Source organism: Nerophis lumbriciformis, linkage group LG03 (assembly GCF_033978685.3).
Source record: "Nerophis lumbriciformis linkage group LG03, RoL_Nlum_v2.1, whole genome shotgun sequence".
NCBI classification, from domain to species: Eukaryota; Metazoa; Chordata; class Actinopteri; order Syngnathiformes; family Syngnathidae; genus Nerophis; species Nerophis lumbriciformis.
The window spans coordinates 28630001-28655129 of record NC_084550.2 but is presented as its reverse complement, the minus strand read 5'-3'; the positions used below and the strand labels follow the sequence as shown (position 1 = coordinate 28655129).

The window sequence follows — 25129 nt, the reverse complement described above, 5'->3', positions numbered from 1 at the left end:
TTTTGACGGTGGAACAGTTGAAAAATGTGGGAGGAGTAGTCACCAGAAAAAAGGGTGGAAATAGGGCTTTGGAAAATACATACACATATTTATATATATATATATATATATATATATATATATATATATATATATATATATATACACACACACACATTTTATATATATACACACACACATTTTATTTATATATATATATATATATATATATATATATATATATATATATATATATATATATATATATATATATATATATATATATATATAAACTTGGTTAAAAGATTTTTGAGCACATTCAACAATATTGCGTTAATGATAACTTGATCATTTTGGTCACAATAACTTTATTTAGTCATTCTATTTATTGCTTTTGGTTGTGATTTTTATTCAAATGCAAATTTTGCTAACAGAGACAGTGTTTTTTTAAATTTGTTTTATTTAACTTGGCTATTTAAAAGTTTCCATTCCAATCCATCCATCCATCTTCTTCCGCTTATCCGAGGTCGGGTCGCGGGGGCAGCAGCCTAAGCAGGGAAGCCCAGACTTCCCTCTCCCCAGCCACTTCGTCCAGCTCTTCCTGTGGGACCCTGAGGCGTTCCCAGGCCAGCCGGGAGACATAGTCTTCCCAATGTGTCCTGGGTCTTCCCCGCGGCCTCCTACCGGTCGGACGTGCCCTAAACACCTCCCTAGGGAGGCGTTCGGGTGGCATCCTGATCAGATGCCCGAACCACCTCATCTGGCTCCTCTCGATGTGGAGGAGCAGCGGCTTTACTTTGAGCTGCTCCCGGATGGCAGAGCTTCTCACCCTATCTCTAAGGGAGAGCCCCGCCACCCGGCGGAGGAAACTCATTTCGGCCGCTTGTACCCGTGATCTTGTCCTTTCGGTCATAACCCAAAGCTCATGACCATCGGTGAGGATGGGAACGTAGATCGACCGGTAAATTGAGAGCTTTGCCTTCCGGCTCAGCTCCTTCTTCACCACAACGGATCGATACAGCGTCCGCATTACTGAAGACGCCGCACCGATCCGCCTGTCAATCTCACGATCCACTCTTCCCTCACTCGTGAACAAGACTCCGAGGTACTTGAACTCCTCCACTTGGGGCAAGATCTCCTCCCCAACCCGGAGATGGCACTCCACCCTTTTCCGGGCGAGAACCATGGACTCGGACTTGGAGGTGCTGATTCTCATCCCAGTCGCTTCACACTCAGCTGCGAACCGATTCAGTGAGAGCTGAAGATCCTGGCCAGATGAAGCCATCAGGACCACATCATCTGCAAAAAGCAGAGACCTAATCCTGCAGCCACCAAACCAGATCCCCTCAACGCCTTGACTGCGCCTAGAAATTCTGTCCATAAAAGTTATGAACAGAATCGGTGACAAAGGGCAGCACTGATCATACAGGGAGCGGACTGCCACAATCAGACAGTCCGATACCCCATACTCTCTGAGCACTCCCCACAGGACTTCCCGAGGGACACGGTCGAATGCCTTCTCCAAGTCCACAAAACACATGTAGACTGGTTGGGCAAACTCCCATGCACCCTCAAGGACCCTGCCGAGAGTATAGAGCTGGTCCACAGTTCCTCCTGAATCCGAGGTTCGACTATCCGGCGTAGCCTCCTCTCCAGTACACCTGAATAAACCTTACCGGGAAGGCTGAGGAGTGTGATCCCACGATAGTTAGAACACACCCTCCGGTTCCCCTTCTTAAAGAGAGGAACCACCACCCCGGTCTGCCAATCCAGTGGTACCGCCCCCGATGTCCACGCGATGCTGCAGAGTCTTGTCAACCAAGACAGCCCCACAGCATCCAGAGCCTTAAGGAACTCCGGGCGGATCTCATCTACCCCCGGGGCCTTGCCACCGAGGAGCTTTTTAACTACCTCAGCAACCTCATCCCCAGAAATAGGAGAGCCCACCACAGACTCGATCATGGAACTGCGGCCTAGGGTGTCCTGGTGCCAAGTGCACATATGGACACCCTTATGTTTGAACATGGTGTTCGTTATGGACAATCTGTGACGGGCACAAAAGTCCAATAACAAAACACCGCTCGGGTTCAGATCCGGGCAGCCATTCTTCCCGATCACGCCTCTCCAGGTTTCACTGTCGCTGCCAACATGAGCATTGAAGTCCCCCAGTAGAACGAGGGAATCACCCGGGGGAGCACTCTCAAGTACTCCCTCGAGTGAATCCAAAAAGGGTGGGTACTCTGAGCTGCGGTTTGGCGCGTAAGCGCAAACCACAGTTAGGACCCGTTCCCCCATCCGAAGGCGGAGGGAAGCTACCCTCTCGTCCACCGGGTTGAACTCCAACGTGCAGGCTCTGAGCCGGGGGGAAACAAGAATTCCCACCCCAGCCCGTCGCCTCTCACTGCCGGCAACGCCAGAGTGGAAGAGAGTCCATCCCCTCTCGAGAGAACTGGTTCCAGAGCCCTTGCTGTGCGTCGAAGTGAGTCCGACTATATCTAGCCGGAACTTCTCCACCTCGCGCACTAGCTCAGGCTCCTTCCCCCCCAGCGAGGTGATGTTCCACGTCCCAAGAGCTAGCTTCTGTAGCCGAGGATCGGACCGCCAAGTGCCCTGCCCTCGGCTGCCGCCCAGCTCACATCGCACCCGACCTCTATGACCTCTGCTATGGGTGGTGAGCCCATTGGAGCGGGGACCCATGTTGCCTCTTCGGGCTGTGCCCGGCCGGGCCCCATGGGGACAGGCCCGGCCACCAGGCGCTCGCCATCGTGCCCCACCTCCGGGCCTGGCTCCAGAGGGGGGCCCCGGTGACCCGCGTCCGGGCAAGGGAAATCTGGGTTCCTTGTTTGTTTTCTTCATAGAGGTCTTCGAGCTGCTCTTTGTCTGATCCCTCACCTAGGAACAGTTTGTCTTGGGAGACCCTACCAGGGGGCATAAAGCCCCCGGACAACATAGCTCCTAGGATCATTGGGACACGCAAACTCCTCTACCACGTTAAGGTGGCAGCTCAGAGAGGATTCCAATTACAATGTTAAATGTACAAGAATGACAAGTTTATTGCATTTGAAAAGGCACTCAGGCAATATTATCATGTATTATTACATCAGTGGTTCATTTGGTCTAAAAAAAAGGCAATAATATTGTTTATGAGCAATAATTTGTAGGTCAATATATCGTGGAGCTAAATGTGTCATGAGCCCAGGCCTTAACACCAAAACTCAACACTGCAGTCCTGTGGGAAAGACCTCTGTTACGCAATGCACTGAGGGATTAGATAATGCCATCTAGATTAGATATGTGGCCAAAATTAATATTTGACATAATGACCTTCTTTTAGTTGCACTTTCGTCGCTATAATGTAGACACACTGATCAGTCCAAGCTGCTGGAAGTACATACATACATATATATACACATACATACATATATATATATATATATATATATATATATACATACATACAAATATGCAACACTAAATGGTCCCTAGTGTGTGAATGTGAGTGTGAATGTTGTCTGTCTATCTGTGTTGGCCCTGTGAAGAGATGGCGACTTGTCCAGGGTGTACCCCGCCTTCCGCCCGATTGTAGCTGAGATAGGCTCCAGCACCCCCCGCCACCCCGAAGGGAATAAGCGGTAGAAAATGGATGGATATATACACACATACACATACACATCCACGCACACACACAGCCCGCCCATGGACAGTTTTTTTTTTTTAACCCAACGCGGCCCCCGAGTCAAAAAGTCTGGGGACCCCTGGTATAGAGTACAGTATATTCCATCAAGGTCCAGGGGACCATCTCTTCACATAGAAACTCTCCCAGTGCTCCCACTACTTCAGTGCTATGGGGAGTTGACTAAAGTGGTCCCTGGTGGAAAAGAGGTTGGGGGCCCCTGATGCCAAGACACAATGCATGTAAAAGTACAGAAGTGGGAGGAGTTAAGAAACAAAACTGAACATTTTGTTCCCTGCACTTCAGACTGCAATTATCATATCTTCACTGACTTACAATAGTGCATATTTCAAAATAAAAGCATGCTTATTTGTACTTTTGCATGACTTAGTGAAGCCCCCTTAAGAATGTTGCGTGCGAAGCAACTTCTGCGCACAGCCACGTGTCAATGTGGCAGGGGAAAGTTGATGCAGGACACGCCCCTCCCTCCCTGCAGCCACAAACACTGCAATCCGGAGTCACTCCACTTTACAAACACGACAATGCCGATACCATCCTACCCTCCTCCCCACGGTGTGCATCGCTATCGTGACAGTGACCCCCCTAGACCTCCTAATAAGAATGTCACGTTAGCACCAAAAAGGCTGTTGCGTGTTTACATGCGTCATTACGTGTCTGGAAAAAAACAATAGATTTGAACGCAGCAGATTACACGTTGACAATGTACGTGCAGCGACACAAGTACAGTAGCTACAAAAAACAATACATTTGAACGCAGCATATTACACGTTGACACTGCACGTACAAACTTAGCGTACGGGAAACTTTCGCCGCTTCGTCGGTTTAAATTAAAACGTCGAGGAGAAGCAAGGATTACCTTTGGGTTTGAGGTTGATTTTGGCGTTCTTCTTGGTGGCCATGGCTGTGCAGCGGGAGGTGTTTCTAAAAGAGACACAAATGTCTTCCACAGCCTCTTAAAAATTACCGTCGGCTTTGAGTCTGACTGACAAGCCTCACTAACCAATCAAACAACACGTAGATGCGACGTCACGCATTCAAGACCCGCCCTCTCGGTGATGGGCGGGGTTGTTCTTCCTCGTTTTGTCTACCCCGGACTAGATGGCGCGTTGCTGACATCTAGCTGTGACCTCTTGCTATTACACCCTCATGCCATCACTACTGCCTTGTTATTTATGGTCATTGACATGTAGCATAGGGTGCTAAAGCATGTAGCATAAGGTGCTAACGCAATTTTACTGTTAGCACACTTGGCAGCATGATAATGTTTGGTAGCTTCTCTGATATTTGCATGCTAACATTTTTTACTAGCTTTTTTTAGCTAATTATGTATGTTCAAACCTAAAAATTAAGATTTTTTTATTCTTGGTGTCATCTTGGAAGTATTTTAATGATGCTTATATTTGTATGCTAATGTTAGCATGCTAACGTTTTTTTTTTGTTTTTTTCTAGTTCTCTGATATTAGCATGCTAACATACAGTATTTGACTATCTTTTTTAGCAAATTGTGTATGTTCAAACCTAAAAATCATGATTTTTTATTCTTGGTGCCATCTTGGAAGTATGTTAACGTTGCTTATATTTGCATGCTAATGTTAGCACGCTAACATTTTTTTACTAGCTTTTTTCGCTAATTTTGTATGTTAAAACCTAAAAATCATCATTTTTGATATTTGGTGCCATCTTGAAAGTATGTTAATGTCTCTTATACTAGCATGCTAAAAAAATTACTAGCTTTTTTTAGCTAATTTTGTATGTTCAAACCTAAAAATCATGATTTTTTTATTCTTGATGCCATCTTGGAAGTATGTTAACGTTGCTTATATTTGCATGCTAATGTTAGCATGCTAAGGTTTTTTTTTTTTACTAGTTCTCTGATATTAGTATGCTAACATATTTGACTAGCTTTTTTAGCTAATTTTGTAGGTTCATACCTAAAAATCATGATTTTTTATTCTTGGTGCCATCTTGGAAGTATGCTAACGTTGCTTATATTTGCATGCTAATGTTAACATGCTAATGTTAGCATGCTAACGTTTTTTTACTAGCTTTTTTAGCTAATTTTGTATGTTCAAACCTAAAAATCGTGATTTTTGATACTTGGTGCCATCTTGGAAATATATTAATGTTGCTTATATTTGCATGCTATTGTTAGCATGCTAAGGTTTTTTTTTTTTACTAGCTTTTTAGCTAATTTTGTATGTTCAAACCTAAAAAAAAAATCATGATTTTTTTATTCTTGGTGCCATCTTGGAAGTATGTTAACATTGCTTATATTTGCATGCTAATGTTAGCATGCTAAGGTTTTTATGTATTTTTTTTACTAGCTTTTTAGCTAATTTTGTATGTTCAAACCTAAAAATCATGATTTTTTTTTTCTTGGTGCCATCTTGGAAGTACTTTAATGTCTCTTATATTAGCATGTTATTATTAGCATGCTAACGTTTTTTTTGCTAGCTTTTTGGGTTATTTGTATGTTTTAACCTAAAAATCATGATTTTTGATACTTGGTGCCATCTTGGAAGTATGTTAACGTTGCTTCTATTTGCATGCTAATGTTAGAATGCTAATGTTTTTTTTGCTAGCTTTTAAGGTTATTTGTATGTTTTAACCTAAAAATTAGGATTTTTGATACTTGGTGCCATCTTGGAAGTATGTTAACATTGCTTATATTTGCATGCTAAGGTTTTTTTTGTTTTTTTTACTAGATTTTTAGCTCATTTTGTATGTTCAAACCTAAAAATCATCATTTTTTTAAATTCTTGGTGCCATCTTGGAAATATGTTAATGTCTCTTATATTAGCATGTTATTGTTAGCATGCTAACATTTTTTTTGCTAGCTTTTTAGGTTATTTGTATGTTTTAACCTAAAAATCATGATTTTTGGTACAAGGCCCCATCTTGGAAGTATGTTAACGTTGCTTCTATTTGCATGCTAATGTTAGCATGATAATGTTTTTTTTTGCTAGCTTTTAAGGTTATTTGTATGTTTTAACCTAAAAATTATGATTTTTGATACTTGGTGCCATCTTGGAAGTATGTTAACGTTGCTTATATTTGCATGCTTATGTTAGCATGCTAATTTTTATTTATTTTTTACTAGCTTTTTAGCTAATTTTGTATGTTCAAACCTAAAAATCGAGATTTTTTTAAATTCTTGGTTGCCATCTTGAAAGTATGTTAATGTCTCTAATATTAGCATGTTATTGTTAGTATGCTAACATTTTTTTTGCTAACTTTTTAGGTTATTTCTATGTTTTAAACTAAAAATCATGATTTTTGATACTTGGTGACATCTTGGAAGTATGTTAACGTTGCTTCTATTTGCATGCTAATGTTAACATGCTAACATTTTTTTAATAGCTTTTTTTTTTTTTAGCTAATTTTGTATGTTCAAACCTAAAAATCATGATTTTTTTATTCTTGGTGCCATCTTGGAAGTATGTTAATGTCTCTTATATTAAGATGTTATTGTTAGCATGCTAACATTTTTTTTGCTAGCTTTTTAGGTTATTTGTATGTTTTAATCTAAAAATCATGATTTTTGATACTTTGTGCCATCCTGGAAATATTTTAACGTTGCTTTTTTTTTGCATGCTAATGTTAGCATGCTAACATTTTTTACTAGCTTTTTTTTAGCTAATTTTATATGTTCAAGCCTAAAAATCATGATTTTTTTGAATTCTTGGTGCCATCTTGGAAGTATGTTAATGTCTCTTATATTAGCATGTTATTGTTAGCATACTAACGTTTTTTTTGCTAGCTTTTTAGCTAATTTTGTATATTTTAACCTAAAAATAATGATTTTTTTATACTTGCCGTCATCTAAGAAGTATTCTAATGTCGCTTACAGTAGAATGCTCAAGGTTAGCATGTAGCTTTTTAGCCAATTTTGTATGTTTTAAAATTGTGATTTTGGTACTTGGCGCCATGAAGTGAGGCTGTAACACGTGGGGAAAGTGAAGTGCTGTGAATACTTACTAGATACACTGTACTTAAAATAAATAAATAAATAAATAAAGGATGCGTCGGCCATTTTATAATTTTAAAATGAAGAAATCATGAAAATAATAAAAACCCACAATAAGCAGACTGCAAGTGTAGTATTATTATTAGATTTATTGCTATTAACATTTGTTTTTTTTGTTACATTTACAATTGTTTCTCTTTTTTTTGTGGTTGTCTTGTTTAATTGTATTTCCCAGCCAATAAAAACTACATTGAGTGTACAAAATGAGAAAATGCAGGTCATAGTGCAGGCTTCAATAACATAGTTCCATAGTCACACATCGCCACCTAGTGGTCCAGCATGGTTACACACTACTAAATGCTGGTCATTTTTTTTATACTTTGTATATTTTTTAGTGAATTATTTGCATATTGTAAAATGTTATGTAAAGACACAACTCGTGTTACAGATGAATAAGTACATTATCATTTTTGTATACACATTTGAGCTTTTTTTCATTTCATTCCATTTTTTCTTACATTTTTATTCCCTTTTTATTCTAATAGTAGCTCTTTGAAAATACATTTATGTTTCTTTTATCACACCACACCGTGCCTTATTTTGAGTTTCTTGGTAATTTTCTGGGTGTAGTTTTAGTTCCGGTCTTGCGCTCTTATTTTGTGGTTTTTCCACTTCCTGTTTTTTCCTTTTCTACAGCAGCTTTACGCCTGCCTTCGAGCACCCTCCTCCCCCAATACAACGCAAAAGAAGAGGACAGCAAATGGTGTTTCAAAAAGGAAATACGTAAAATAAAAATGTCACGGCTTGTCACACCACACCGTGTCTTATTTTGAGTTTCTTGGGAACGTTCTGGGTGTAGTTTTAGTTCCTACCTTGCGCTCTTACTTTGTGTTTTTTCACTTCTGGTTTTTACCTTTCCCATTCCGCCTGCCTTCGCGCTCTTCTCGCGACCAGTCACTAGTGAATAATAATCCCAAAACAACCAATGATGTCGCAAATTCAATTTAAATCGTGTTAATTACAAACAGAAAACAAGTGAGGGGAATTATTCTCTATTCTCTGGTCACTAGAGACGAAAACAGGGACGGGGGGAGTGCACGAATGCAGGCGGAAGAGGAAAGAGAATAACAGGAAGTGACAAACCACAAAATAAGAGCGCAAGACCTGAACTAAAACTACAGCGAAAAAATTACCAAGTAACTCAAAAAAAGGCCCGGCGTGGTGTGACAAAAAAACCCCATTAAGAATGTATTTAAAAGAGCTACTATCAAAATAAAAAGGGGAAACCCCCCCCCCCCCCGTAAAAATGTAGGAAAAAAAGAGCAAAAAAATCCAAATGAAATGAGAAAAAGCTAAAATGTGTAAACTAATAATTAATAATAGTGTACTTATTAATTTAATTTTTTACTTATTTCCTTTTTGAAACACCATTTTGTATACTTTGTATGAATGTCGTCATCTTTTCTGTTGTATTAGCTTTTAAACTCAATATGCTTGAGTTTAAAATAAATAACTTTGTATATTGTGTTTTTATGCTACAGGATAAGTTATTTGTTGAAATACACAACCTTTTTTTTTTAACCTTTATTTACCCAGGAAATTCCCATTGAGATTCAAATTTGAGGTATATTTGCGCAGAAAATCGGTATCGCCGATACCAGCCTGAATTTTACTCGGTATAAGCATCGGAGAGAAAATCTACAGCAACTATGACACATGGCGATATAACGGACTCGTGTTATCAAGTGATTGTTTATTGTTGTTGTTGTTGTTGTTGATTCAAATCTTGCTTTGGAGTCACTAGTCAGGGTGACAGGTCAACTTCAGCTTTTACGAATACAACGACACAAAAAAAAATAGCTTGTTGCAAGTATTAAAAATAATTTTCAGTTAAAAATAACTTTTCCAATGAAACCTGAAATACATTTAACAAGAAAAATAAATGTCTCAGTATTTTCCATCTAAATGAGGGATTATAACTTGTTTTTTTTGCTTGTTTTTTCAATGTTTTTAATTACTGTTAAGTTGTATTTCTTGTTGATATTGATACTGTTGTTTTTATCATTCATTGGATTTTTTGTGTCTCTTCTCAATTGCTCTGTTGATTGCTATTGGGAATGTTTTATTATTGTATTATTATGTGTTCATTTGTTGGACGTATTAATACAAACAAAACAAAAAGTGTCTTAAAAATTTGAGTAGGGGTGTTATAAAAATTTGGGTAACACTTTAGTATGGAGAACACATATTCACCATTAATTAGTTGCTTGTTAACATGCAAATCAGTAACATATTGACTCTTAATTAGTCATTATTAAGTACTTATTAATGCCTTATTCTGCACGGCCTTATTATACAACCAGTAAGCCATTAAGTAAGAGTCTTCCCTCAATAACCTCAGAATTATTGCTTATTAGTAACCCTAACTAACCCTTATACGTTCCCCTAGTGTCCAAATAACTCAAAATTAAGTCTTTGTTACTTTAATTGTCAGAATAATTGTATCCAAGTTATCACAAAACTTTGTGTTGCCATGAGTTCCCGGTGATCAGACAAAAGCTGTCTTTGATTTTACCAATCAAATGGCTTGTAAAACTCCACTGTGTAAGATGAGAAGTGACATGAAGGTGTCGGTTTCTTTGATGTATCGTAATCCACAGTACGATTTTGTCTTGACCCGAGATCTACAAAGCGGAGAGGAAGCAGGACCTGACCCCCCAACGGGCACCTTTTCTTCAAACGGTTTTGTAACGAAAGGCGACGGCTGTTTACGACCCCCGTACCTTAGAAACAGCTGTTGCCATGTAATCAGGGAAAGTCCAAATAAAAGAGTACAATCTTTCGTCAGAGCGTGGCGGAAGACTGTACAAAGAGTACAGCCCAGGCGTTTCTCCTCAATTGAGCTAAATTGAATTCTGTCTTTGTTGAATTCCTTGCTTCTTGTCTTGTTTAATAGATGTCATCAGTGTTTGAACCTGACATTAATAAGTAACTAATTAATGGTGAATATGTTCCCCAAACTAAAGGGTTACCAAAATCGCGGTGCTTATTTGTAAAGATTCAACACAATTAAACTATCGATTAATTAATAATTAAAATACTTTTGTATGGTGTTTGAACATTTTTCATAATATCTACAACGTTCAGTGAGCAGGTTGTGTTGTGTGTGACCACGTGTGTTGACATTTATCTTAGCTGCAATTTTTTTTTGCACCATGACTAGGGAAGGTTGTTTGGATTGTGTCATATAAGTGAATGCTGTGCTATCATACAAAAGCATTTTCAAGGGTAACTGATTTGATTTCCTCGAATTGTCCACAAGATGGCAGCAAATATCTAGCATTCAGAGACCCGTGGGTTGTAGTTTGGACACCCCGGCTCCGAGTTGCAAACCAGGCGGCCACACCTGGTCATGGGAGAGAATGTTGTGATTTTCTTACCAAAGGGCCGAAAACAAAAGAGATCCTGCGGCGTTTACTTCGTGAAGTGCTCGGGAGGAGGCGAGAGTTGTGGCAGGGCCTGCGTCATCAAATTGTTTCCCGGAGTTGTGCTGTGGAAACCTTTCCGACTCACCTGAGAATCCTCTCTGAGGGGCGTGAAGGTGTGGCAGAGAAGGTTTAAGTCCTGGAACTTTTCTGACAAACCTTGCACAGAATATGTCTTAAAGGTCAATCTGTAGATCTTTCAGTATTTAAAGTAGCAGTAAAGTGGAAAAACAAGAGTCTGACAGACTTCCAAGGTGTGCGAGTAAATAGATTGTCTACCATGAAGTCCTTGTAAACTATTTCTCATAAAAGTTTTGCCAAACAACACAAAAACTAGCTTTGTACATTTTACTTCTCTTTTTTTTCTTTTCATACAATTGTTTTATTTTTTATATTTTGTAGAATTCTGTCTGGTCCCAGTGCAGTTACACAACTTTCATCTCAGTAGTACACGATTTAGAAAAAAAAAAAAAAAAAAAAATCATCAAACCAACCAGAAAAAATAAAAATAAAAAAATGAAGCATTTACAAAGTGGCAACATTTAAAACCTCCAGGATGGTGGGACTGAGCCTGCACCCTTACAGTCTGTGGGATGGCAGAAACCCTGGTTTGGCACTGATTACACACGCGGAACAAGCACACCTTTTGTCAAAAATACATCCTGGATGTCCGGGTTTAAGCCAGGGTTATTGTAATCCCATCCAGGAATGACCAGTTCAGTTCAAAACTTGGGAAACAAACATTTTTGCAGCAGATTCCTAAAACCAGGAGAGTGCTCGTGTTGTGTGGAGGATCTTGGACCATGGACCTTTTGCTAGCAAACACTGGGGTGCAAACTGGGGATTTACTAATTAACCGAGGTGTTCCTCAAGGCTCCTCTTTAAGTCCTCTCCTTTTTGCCAGTTATTTTTCCTAACGTAAGTTCAGTTAGTTGTCATTTGTTCAACTTCTTTAGTTTCACTAGTGGTGTTCCCCAAAGTTCCATCTTAGGTCCTTCTCTTTTTCATCACTAGAGCTTTTTTACCAATAAATGTATGAGAGAATCACATTCTTAAAAACACTAGAGTTCTGTCAGAAAGACGACGGTAGGACCAGGTTTACGCCGCACACCAAGTCGGATTTTTTTGCCCTCAAGTGACACAGATCAGATATTTTTTTGCCAATCCGAACGCTCAAAAGTGCTGCGAATCGGATATTTTGGCATCAGATTCAGGCCACGTCCGGAGGTAGTCCTGAATCCCATTGGAATTGGATCTTTTAAACGTGACTTCAGTCTAAACCAGGAGTGTCAAACATACGGATCAGGCCCGCGAACAGGTTTTTATCCGACCCGCGAGATGAGTTTGCCAAGTATAAAAATGAACCAGAAATTTTTGAATGAAAGAAACTGCTGTTCTAAATGTGTCCACTAGATGTTGCAAGAGCAATTCTTTGTATCTTCTAGATGATGCTACATGTGTACAAACAATAAACCATGTGATGTTATTAGTGCACCAGTCGAGGAAAATGATCAAACTACATAAACAACATCCGGTAATTTGATTTTGATATCATTATTTTAGCCTTCCCGGTAAGGTCTATTCAGGTGTACTGGAGAGGAGGCTACGCCGGATAGTCGAACCTCGGATTCAGGAGGAACAGTGTGGTTTTCGTCCTGGTCGTGGAACTGTGGACCAGCTCTATACTCTGGGCAGGGTCCTTGAGGGTGCATGGGAGTTTGCCCAACCAGTCTACATGTGTTTTGTGGACTTGGAGAAGGCATTCGACCATGTCCCTCGGGAAGTCCTGGGGAGAGTGCTCAGAGAGTATGGGGTATCGGACTGTCTGATTGTGGCCGTCCGCTCCCTGTATGATCAGTGTCAGAGCTTGGTCCGCATTGCCGGCAGTAAGTCAGACCCGTTTCCAGTGAGGGTTGGACTCCGCCAAGGTTGTCCTTTGTCACCCATTCTGTTCATAACTTTTATGGACAGAATTTCTAGGCGCAGTCAGGGCGTTGAGGGTACCCGGTTTGGTGGCTGCAGGATTAGGTCTCTGCTTTTTGCAGATGATGTGGTCCTGGTGGCTTCATCTGGCCAGGATCTTCAGCTCTCACTGGATCGGTTCGCAGCCGAGTGTGAAGCGACTGGGATGAGAATCAGCACCTCCAAGTCCGAGTCTATGGCTCTCTCCCGGTAAAGGGTTGCGTGGAGGAGATCTTGCCCCAAGTGGAGGAGTTCAAGTACCTAGGGGCCTTGCTCACGAGTGAGGGAAGAGTGGATCGTGAGATCGACAGACGGATCGGTGCGGTGTCTTCAGTAATGCGGACGCTGTATCGATCTGTTGTGGTGAAGAAGGAGCTGAGCCGGAAGGCAAAGCTCTCAATTTACCGGTCGATCTACGTTCCCATCCTCATTTATGGTCATGAGCTTTGGGTTCTACATGTGTTTTGTGGACTTGGAGAAGGCATTCGACCGTGTCCCTCGGGAAGTCCTGTGGAGAGTGCTCAGAGAGTATGGAGTTTCGGACTGTCTGATTGTGGCGGTCCGCTCCCTGTATGATCAGTGTCAGAGCTTGGTCCGCATTGCCGGCAGTAAGTCGGACACGTTTCCAGTGAGGGTTGGACTACGCCAAGGCTGCCCTTTGTCACCCATTCTGTTCATAACTTTTATGGACAGAATTTCTAAGCGCAGTCAAGGCGTTGAGGGGATCCGGTTTGGTGGCTGCAGGATTAGGTCTCTGCTTTATGCAGATGATGTGGTCCTCATGGCTTCATCTGGCCAGGATCTTCAGCTTTCACTGGATCGGTTCGCAGTCGAGTGTGAAGCGACTGGGACGGGAATCAGCACCGAGTCCACATTCGGATCGCATTGCGTTCAGACCGAAGTCACATTTGAAATGATCAGATTCCAATGGGATTCAGGACTAACTCCTGATGTGGGTGGAGCCTGATGCCAAAAGATGGGATTTGAAGCACTTTGGAGCGTTTGGACTGGCGAAAAAAAATCTGATCTGGGTCACTTGAGGGTAAAAAACCCCAGATCTGGTGTGCGGTGTAAACGGGGCCATAGTGTTCTGTCCCCGGGTCCTTAGCTTTGTGCAAATGTGGCCCCCGGAACAGTTTTAGTTGAATATCCCTGGTTTAAGCCTGCTTGAACTTAAGCAATATTTCCCAACTTAAAGGGGCTGGTTGCAACTTCCTCACAGTTACATTTCTCAAGCCATAACAATATACCAAGAAAATCAATGGCGAGCTTATGTTAACTTTAGTGGTTTAACCCGGGGGTCAGCAACCCGCCACTCTTTAGCGCCGCCCTGGTGGCTCCCTGGACTCTTTCAGAGATGTGTGAAAATGGAAAAAGATGAAGAAAAAAATATATTCTTTGTTTTAATATATTTTCTGTAGGAGGACAAACATTATAACACTTATATAAGACTTTTAACGTCATTTTGATAGTAGGCTAATATAGACACTTACATCATGTGTTGTCTTCATTATAACACTTATATAAGACTTTTAAAGTCATTTTGATAGTAGGCTAATATAGACACTTACATCATGTGTTGTCTTCATTATAACACTTATATAAGGCTTTTAAAGTCATTTTGATAGTAGGCTAATATAGACACTTACATCATGTGTTGTCTTCATTATAACACTTATATAAGGCTTTTAAAGTCATTTTGATAGTAGGCTAATGTAACTAATATAGACACATCATGTGTTGTCTTCATTATAACACTTATATAAGACTTTTAAAGTCATTTTGATAGTAGGCTAATATAACTAACATAGACACTTACATCATGTGTTGTCTTCATTATAACACTTATATAAGACTTTTAAAGTATTTTTGATAGTAGGCTAATATACACACTTACATCATGTGTTGCCTTCATTATAACACTTATATAAGACTTTTAACGTAATTTTGATAGTAGGCTAATATAGACACTTACATCATGTGTTGTCTTCATTATAACAATTATACAAGACTTTTAAAGTCATTTTGAAAGTAGGCTATAATATAGACACTTACATCATGTGTTGTCTTCATTATAACACTTATATAAGACTTTAAAAGTCATTTTGATAGTAGGCTAATATAACTAATATAGACACTTACATCATGTGTTGCCTTCATTATAACACTTATATAAGACTTTTAAAGTCATTTTGATAGTAGGCTAATATAGCTAATATAGACACTTAAATCATGTGTTGTCTTCATTATAACACTTATATAAGACTTTTAAAGTCATTTTGATAGTAGGCTAATATAGCTAATATAGACACATCATGTGTTGCCTTCATTATAACACTTATATAAGACTTTTAAAGTCATTTTGATAGTAGGCTAATATAACTAATATAGACACTTACATCATGTGTTGTCTTCATTATAACACTTAAATAAGATTTTAAAGTCATTTTGATAGTAGGCTATAATATAGACACTTACATCATGTGTTGTCTTCATTATAACACTTATATTTGATAGTAGGCTAATATAACTAATATAGACACATCACGTGTTGCCTTCATTAAAACACTTATATAAGACTTTTAAAGTCATTTTGATAGTAGGCTAATATAGACACTTACATCATGTGTTGTCTTCATTATAACACTTAAATAAGATTTTAAAGTCATTTTGATAGTAGGCTATAATATAGACACTTACATCATGTGTTGTCTTCATTATAACACTTATATTTGATAGTAGGCTAATATAACTAATATAGACACATCACGTGTTGCCTTCATTAAAACACTTATATAAGACTTTTAAAGTCATTTTGATAGTAGGCTAATATAGACACTTACATCATGTGTTGCCTTCATTATAACACTTATATAAGACTTTTAAAGTCATTTTGATAGTAGGCTAATATAGACACTTACATCATGTGGCGTGGCGCAGTGGGAGAGTGGCCGTGCGTGACCCGAGGGTCCCTGGTTCAATCCCCACCTAGTACCAACCTCGTCATGTCCGTTATGTCCTGAGCAAGACACTTCACCCTTGCTCCTGATGGGTGCTGGTTAGCGCCTTGCATGGCAGCTCCCTCCATCAGTGTGTGAATGTGTGTGTGAATGGGTAAATGTGGAAGTAGTGTCAAAGCGCTTTGAGTACCTTGAAGGTAGAAAAGCGCTATACAAGTACAACCCATTTATTTATTTATCATGTGTTGCCTTCATTATAACACTTATATAAGACTTTTAAAGTCACTTTGATAGTAGGCTAATATAGCTAATATAGACACTTACACCATGTGTTGCCTTTATTAAAACACTTATATAAGACTTTTTAATTTTTTGCAGCTCCAGACAGATTTTTCTTTTTGTATTTTTGGTCCAATATGGTTCTGTCAACATTTCGGGTTGCCGACCCCTGGTTTTACTGAACACTTTCGTACTAAAACTGTCTATTTTTTTTTTCCAGAATGACTAAGTTTATATGGAATTTTTAGTTTTCTTCCATCCGGAACCAAAACGATTAGTGTTCAGGGCTGTCTCTGTTGTTGTGATAGAATATACATTCAATGACAGCTAACACTAACAATCCAAATCGCTATCACTGGCCAACAACACCCGAAGCCCAATTGGTACGTAGCTACGTCATTAGGTCATAGCATCCGTGACCGGGCGGGATATGAGACATTGGAACGTTAGCGCCCTCTAGGCGTCTGTGTCAATGTTGCAAACAGCCTCTTAAAGCAACAGTGCCGTGGAAGGTTGAGATGACGTAATACTTGGGTATGGTCCACCTTGTAGAGCTACATTGAAGGTTGAAAGAGCAGGAGCTCACATTTAGATACTATGGTCTCTCACAGTTAAGCCCTACATTATTCATACAGGGGCCAAAGTTGGGGTTGAAGTGAACTTTTATTTGTGGGATGACCCAAGGAAGTGGCAAAAGACCAAGTTGTGTCGCAGAAATTAAGAATCCTGGTGGTTTCTAGCACAATATTCTGAGTACAGTCCTAGGATTCCTCAGGTCGTATTAATTTGGGGGCTTTAAGGATGTATTTGAACAGTTCTTGTCCCAGGATGGAATGATTACATTGGTTTTGGTTGGTCAGGCACAACCTAAGACCCGCCAAGACTTAAGTCTATTGGTAGGTTTGAGGAGTCAAGGGCTTTGAAAACCCAAGCATGGTGGTGGTCGTCACGCTCTAAGAAGCGCCAAAACTTAAGTCTATTGCTAGGTTTGAGGAGTCAGGGGCTTTGAAAACCCAAGCATGGTGGTGGTCGTCACACTCTAAGAAGCGCCAAGACTTAAGTCTATTAGTACGTTTGAGGAGTCAAGGGCTTTGAAAACCCAAGCATGGTGGTGGTCGTCACGCTCTAAGAAGCGCCAACACTTAAGTCTTTGTAGGTTTGAGGAGTCAAGGGCTTTGAAAACCCAAGCATGGTGGTGGTCGTCACGCTCTTTGGTTGCTAGCTGCCAGTGCCGTGGGTGCACCAAGTCTACAGTACAGAAGGACTAGCTTCAAAATCACCTCAAATGGACAGCTAGATGGCTGAAACTTGGGACACATCTGACTTGACTCGTGGAAAAGACAGAAGGACTACTTTATTTTGGTATTTGTAGCAAGCGACAGTAACAACATCCTTGGAGAGATTTGTGCCCACGTCCATTCATCCAGGTTCTAGTCTCAGGGAATTCTATGGATCTGTTTGGTTTGTCTTAGGAGATGTTTGGCCCCTCATCCAAGTAGACTTCATCAGTTATGATCGTAGACTTAGATTGGTCACATTTAGTCTTAGACTTGGATTGGTCAGATTTAGTCTTAGACTTGGACTGATCAGATCTTGTCTTAGACTTGGACTGGTCAGATATTGTCTTAGACTGGTCAGATCTTGTCTTAGACTTGGATTGGTCAGATCTAGTTTTACAGTTAGATTGGTCACATCTAGTCCCAGAGTTAGATTGGTCAGATCTAGTCTTATAGTTAGATTGGTCAGATCTAATCTTAGAGATAGATGGTCATCTCTAGTCTTAGTTTGGCCAAATCTAGTTTTAGGCTTGGATTGGTCAAATCTAGTCTCACACTTGGATTGGTCAAATATAGTCTCAGACTTAGATTGGTCAGATCTTGTCTTAGACTTGGACTGGTCAGATCTAGTTTTACAATTAGATTGGTCACATCTAGTCCCAGAGTTAGATTGGTCAGATCTAATCTTAGAGATAGATTAGTCAGATCTAGTCTTAGATTTGTCAGATATAATCTTATAGATAGATTGGTCAGATCTAGTCTTAGATTGGGCAAATATAGTTTTAGGCTTGGGTTGGTCAGCTCTAGTCTTAGACTTGGATTAGTCAGATCTAGTCTTAGACTTGGATTGGTCAGATATAGTCTTGGACTTGGATTGGTCAGATATAGTCTTGGACTGGTCAGATCTAGTCTTAGACTTGGATTGGTCAGATATAGTCTTCGACTGGTCAGATCTAATCTTAGACTTGGGTAGTCAGATGTTGTCTTAGACTTGGATTGGTCAAATCTAGTCTCAGACTTGGATTGGTCAAATCTAGTCTCACACTTGGATTGGTCAGATATAGTCTCAGACTTAGATTGGTCAGATATAGTCTTAGACTTGGATTGGTCACGTCTAGTCTTAAGACTTAGATTGGTCGGATCTACTCTAAGAGTTAGATTGGTCAAATCTAGTCTTAGATTTGACCCTGGCCGAGTCATACCAAAGACTATGAAAATGGGAGCCATTACCTCCCTGCTTGGCACTCAGCATCAAGGGTTGGAATCTAGTCTTAGACTTGGATTGGTCAGATCTAGTCTTAGACTTGGATTGGTCAGATCTAGTCTCAGACTTGTATTGGTCAGATATAGTCTCAGACTTGGATTGGTCAGATGAACAAGGGGATGAGTCAAATGCAGAGGGTAATCTCACCACTCCTAGAGTGTGTGAGACTATCAGTGGTACTTTAATTTACGAAGACTGACGAGACGTGGGTTGGATTGCATTCACGTTAGAAATGGGAAAGATCGGATGTGACAAAGAAACCCGAACTGCACATTCACAGTGTGAACGTCGGCCAGGACTCCTTTCTTCAGACCGCCGTAGCATCGGATACATATCTGATTTACATCCACATACCAAAGAGGTCTGGGTCGGATTTGAAAAATTTGGATTTGCACCGTTCACATTGACCGGAAAAAATCAGATACAAAAAAAATCGGAATTGACGTGCAGTGTGAACATATTTCAACCTCGACGTACAATTTTTAAGATGTTTTATCGTTCCACCCTGCAAAAAGAACTGAAGCATTCAGGGTCACAGAAACCTGACCAGAACTGTACAGAACATTGTCTAGATGGGTGTTAAAAAAAATAAAAAATTCATTCTTTTGCCGCTTTCTTGTTATTTTCAGTTAAAACAGACTCGTTGCCAAATAAAAATTCACTTACGCACATAAATTGAATAATTGTAGTCTTAACTATATGTAAAAGTATCATTTCTATCATTTATTTGGCTAAAACCTGTCACAAAAGGATATATAAATGAGGCGTATGTACTGTTGGATAAAATCTACTTGGTACAATATGTAAGGCAGTCAATGTGACTCATCCTAATTTAGCATTTTTTATTGTCTTGTGTCTAGTGTGTGTGAGTGTGTGTGTGTTCTTGTATTTCTACCCTTCTTGAGACATCAACAAGGAAAAGTACCTTCCATTTGAGGACCGGTGAACAAGTTAGGACCGATACGGAAAACCATTGCATCTAATAGAGAGCCAAATACTAGAGTCCGTGAACATTGCTCCAAAGTCAGGATTTTTTGGTTGATTTAACGTGCATACAAAAGTAAACATTGACAGGTGCAAAGGCAGTATTATATATATTAAAACAAGACGGCAGCTAAAGAAGGACTTCCCTATTCAACCCCGTCAGGTGAACAGCTGATTTGACCACTTCCTGTGCTGACGTAAGACAAGCCATATGTGACCATAGGATGAACAAACATTACAAAGAACAAAAAAATAGAGAATATCTCATTTGCACCCCTGGTGGTGAATTCTATCAGAATGAGGGTGGTCCCAAAAAGGTGGGATTTTTCAAATTGACTGTGTGTCGCTTTTAAAAGTGCTCCCCCTCTGGTCAACATATGAAATAACAAGTGTGTGTAAGAAATGGAAATGTGACACCTTTGGCCAAAATTAATTAAATAAAAAAAATAAAATGTATATAGAGACGTACTGTAATAACTTGAAGTAAATAATGAAGATTAAAAACAAATTACAAACAAGACCACAAAAAAGTCAAAAAATAACGAAAAGCAGTCTTTTTCTCACAATGTGTCGACTTTTTTCTTATAAAATTGCGAACAATTTCTCATATTCGTTCTGTTTCTGTAATATTGCAATATTTTCTCGTAAAATTATAACTTTTTAATGTAAAATTATTACTTTTTAATGCAAAATGGTGACATTTGTCATAAAATTCTCACAATATCGGCAATTTTTTTTGTTGTTCTTGTAAAATAGTGACATTTTTTGAGGAAAATTATGACTTTTGTCATCATTTTGCCAAGTGAAATTTTGATTATTATTATAATATTGCCAAAATTTTAAAGTTTTCTGATAAAATTGTGACTGTTATTGAGTAAAATTCCAACTTTTATCATAATATCGCACAAATATTCAGTTTTTCGTGTAAAATTTTGACTTGCGTTGAGTAAAATGAGGACTTTTATTATAATACTGCCAACATTCTAAGGTTTTCTTATAAAATTGTGACTTTTGTCGAGTAAAATTATGACTTTTTATAAAGTCGACGAAATTTTAAGCTTTTCTTGTGAAATTGCGACTGTTATGGAGTAAAATTCCAACTTTTATCATAACATCGCACAAATGTTCAGTTTTTCTTGTAAAATTTTGACTTGCGTTGAGTAAAATGAGGACTTTTATTATAATACTGCCAAAATTCCAAGTTTTTCTTGTGAAATTGTGACCTTTTTCTTGTGGAAATTCAAACTCATTTTACACAACAAGCTTTTTTTCAATATTTGCATAGTATGTATATATGTTGTAAATACACTTCTTTATATATCTAGAAAGGCTGGTCCTAAAGAGGGAGGCATTTTTCTCAGGTCTCATGAAGGTAAGAAATACAAGAATGTGTGTGTGTGTGTGTGTGTGTGTGTGTGTGTGTGTGTGTGTAGTGCAGAGTGTGAAGGCTGCACACGGACAACAGTTCAATGTACAATTACACAATGCATCGCCAGTAAATGTACAGTGTACATCAAATACTATACAACCGAGAATGTTCAAAAATAGAAACACAAAAAAGCGACGACAACGGGGGGAAGAAAAACAAAAAAACCAACAAAAATAAAAGATAGCGTTACAAACGGCGACATCCAGAAGCGAGCTTTTCCTCCGGAGGACACGTCACGCCCACACGCCACAGAGAGAAACCGGGTTTGTGTAACGAGACGTTTCTACGTGTCCTACGGCGTCTTGTGCTTGACGTTACTAAAAGTTCCTATGTGACAAAATGTACAAACGTTTCTCTTCACACCTTGCAAAGACTTTTCCACGCACCTCTCTTCCCGCCTCACCTTCCCCACGGCCGCTCCAAGCAGACACAGGAAGAAAATGTCCGTGTCGTGGGTGGAGTGCATGCACATGCAAGGACTGGACTCGCTCCCTCTGCTCCATCCTGGCCTCCCCACAAGGAGTCCACAGTCCCTTCTTCAGTGTCTTGCTACCTATGATGCTACGTGGGAACTACACGTTATGAAAAAAAAAAAAAAGGTACCTTTTCCTACTTCCGACTACGTTTCCTTTCCTCCCGCGGCTTAAACCCAGGAGTCCGGAGAGGCCGGGTAGTGGCTGGTCTCGTAGTTGAGCTCGCTGTAGGGCCGAGAGGCCGAGTAGAAGTCCACGTAGTTGCCTGTGGATTTCAGGCCCTGCAAGTGCATGTTGAGGTCGGCCTGGGGGGGGCGGCCGCCCGCGTGGACCTGGTTCTCGAAGAAGGCCTGGTCCTCGTAGTTGCCGCTGTCGGGCGGGGGAGGGTTCTGGAAAGGCGGGTAGGGCTCTGAAGGCAATCCTTGGGAGGAGACCTGAAGACATGGAAAGAACTGTTTGATAAACACTCTCTGTGGGACTGGGCAGTATTATACTTAATACCGCTATATTTTAGTAAGCCATATACAGTCTAGACTGAATAATATAAATACAGTCTATTATACAGCATTATTCACATGTGAATAATATAAATACAGTCTACTATACAGCATTATTCACATGTGAATAACATAGTCTATTATACAGCATTATTCACATGTGAATAATATAAATACAGTCTACTATACAGCATTATTCACATGTTAATAACATAGTCTATTATACAGCATTATTCACATGTGAATAATATAAATACAGTCTACTATACAGCATTATTCACATGTGAATAATATAAATACAGTCTATTATACAGCATTATTCACATGTGAATAATATAAATACAGTCTATTATACAGCATTATTCACATGTGAATAACATAAATACAGTCTATTATACAGCATTATTCACATGTGAATAATATAAATACAGTCTATTATACAGCATTATTCACATGTGAATAATATAAATACAGTCTATTATACAGCATTATTCACATGTGAATAACATAAATACAGTCTATTATACAGCATTATTCACATGTGAATAATATAAATACAGTCTATTATACAGCATTATTCACATGTGAATAACATAAATACAGTCTATTATACAGCATTATTCACATGTGAATAATACAAATACAGTCTATTATGCATCATTATTCACATGTGAATAATATAAATACATTATACATTTACAGTACATGTACAGTCAAAAGGAACATATGCATTATCTTTTTATACATTTGTATTTCTTCGCACATCATATGGCACACTGCAATCTATTGGGTTCAGATAAATGCCGAATATTCTTCCATCAGTTAATGCAAACATCTTTGACGTTAAAGATTTTAGCGTATAAAACAACGAAATGGGGCAGCACGGTGGAAGAGGGGTTAGTGTGTCTGCCTCACAATATGAAGGTGCTCAGTAGTCTTGCGTTCAATCCCGGGATCTTTCTGTGTGGAGTTTGCATGTTCTCCCCGTGACTGCGTGGGTTCCCTCCGGGTACTCCGGCTTCCTCCCACCTCCAAAGACATGCACCTGGGGATAGGTTGATTGGCAACACTAAATTGGCCCTAGTGTGTGAATGTTGTCTGTCTATCTGTGTTGGCCCTGCGATGAGGTGGTGACTTGTCCAGGGTGTACCCCGCCTTCCACCCGATTGTAGCTGAGATAGGCTCCAGCGCCCCCCGCGACCCCGAAGGGAATAAACGGTAGAAAATGGATGGATGGATGGAACAACGAAATGAAAAATAACGTCACAATGACTTTGCTGAGTAACTTATTACTCTCACAGTGAGGTAACCGAGTTACTGACTCAATTACTTTTTGGGTAGAAGTTATTTGTAACTGTAACTAATTGCTTTTTTTTTTTTTTGAAGGGAAGATGACCAACACTGGTAATAAGTACACTACTTACAGTATTAACACCTTTTAGGGCGCAACAGAAAACACAAAAACGCCATACGTTGCACACTGCTGCCATCTAACGTCTTGAACTTGCAAATGTCATTGCAACTTAAACTCATACCTGCCAATGGTAATATGATGGTAATAAAACAATAAATACAGTAACAACTGGACAGCAGTTTTATCATAATCAGCATTTTTAAACGTTGCAATAAAAAATGAGATTTCCTTATCAAAAACAATTATTGGTAACACTTTAATATGGGGAACATATTCCCCATTAATTAGTTGCTTATGAAGTAATTTAGAGTTATTTGGACACTAGAGGAACATATAAGGGTTAGTTAGGGTTACTAATAAGACCAGTGGACCCAAGGATCCTGGCCGGTACTTAGTCCTATGTTACGTTGTAAGCATCCCGTGTCTGGCTTTCCTCCGCATTCTTGATCTCTCCCTGTGACTTCCTTGATCCCGCGTCACACACCATTCTATAGTTAAATTATATTGTTCATTATTTATGATATTATATTGTTTATATATATATATATATATATATATATATAATAAATACATAGAGCAATATTGCCCCCTTGTGGTTTTGTGCCGTCACAACTCCCCCAGCAAACATAACATTCCCCATACTAAATGACCAAAACATTTTTATCAATTCCCAGGTACTGGGGAATCGCTACCGTTCGGTTACTAGAAACATCACATATTACTTTTGCTTGTTACAAACCAGGAAGTGGCCTGTCAACTGACAAACTAGCTAACAATTGTTAAAATTTCAAGACCTCAAAGAGTCTTCAGTGACAATTTTCCTGTCCATGCAAGACATACGGAAGAATCGAGATACCGTTTCTCTTTTGAGTAACATTCGACTTTTACGAAAACATTTTTTTTTAAGGTATCCGAAGATTTTTGCACAATTTTATTGTTAATGTTGCTGACAATGCCAGTGAGAATTTCGATGGATGGAGTGCAAAAGTGAGAGAGCGACTTCACGTACCTGATTATACTTCAGGTCATCGGTGGGTGACACGTACGCTCCTCTGTGCAGGGTTGAACAACCACCGCCTGTGCACACGCAGACAAAGAGTTAGCATGTTAGCTAAAACATCAACACGTTGAGGAAGATCACACGTAGCCTAAGTTAGCGTTTTCGCAGTGGTGGTAGTCATTGGTTGCAAGCAGATTGATTTACCCATGCTGGCGTCCTTGCGGGATGTGTGTTCACCCTTGTTGCCGCGGTAAGTGGCGTTGGCGCTCAGCTCGTAGTCCGCCTTCCTCTCCTTCAACACCAACATGTCCCTGGGTGAAGCCGGTGCACTCGCTACAACACACAGAATATCTTTAGTGCATTTTGGTTGTTTTAAATGTCTTCATTTATGATGTGTATACATGTATGTACACGTATACTGTATATGTAAGTACATATATACCTGCATTTGTATGTGTATATATA

At 39.6% G+C, this 25129-nt stretch overlaps 2 protein-coding genes across 9 annotated transcripts in view; both read right to left on the bottom strand.

Annotated features, from left to right (window-relative positions):
• asph (aspartate beta-hydroxylase) overlaps positions 1-8722 on the bottom strand; it is a 50227-nt gene extending 41505 nt beyond the window's left edge. The window contains exons 1-2 of one of the 2 annotated variants that reach the window (XM_061936416.2): positions 8513-8722; positions 4530-4594 (exon numbers count right to left, since the gene is read on the bottom strand). In XM_061936416.2, coding sequence (XP_061792400.2) covers positions 4530-4594; positions 8513-8562 — 115 coding nt within the window. In that variant the 5' untranslated portion in view covers positions 8563-8722. The remainder of the gene's footprint in view (positions 1-4529; positions 4595-8512) is intronic. The other variant, XM_061936425.2, reaches the window with a different exon arrangement.
• Positions 8723-13956: 5234 nt separating this feature from the next.
• ctnnd2b (catenin (cadherin-associated protein), delta 2b) overlaps positions 13957-25129 on the bottom strand; it is a 367161-nt gene continuing 355988 nt past the window's right edge. For all 7 annotated transcript variants that reach the window (XM_061936381.2, XM_061936403.2, XM_061936356.2 and 4 more), the window contains 3 exons: positions 24869-24997; positions 24674-24741; positions 13957-22187 (listed from right to left, as the gene is read on the bottom strand). In XM_061936381.2, the coding sequence (XP_061792365.2) occupies positions 21924-22187; positions 24674-24741; positions 24869-24997 (461 nt within the window). In that variant the 3' untranslated portion in view covers positions 13957-21923. The remainder of the gene's footprint in view (positions 22188-24673; positions 24742-24868; positions 24998-25129) is intronic.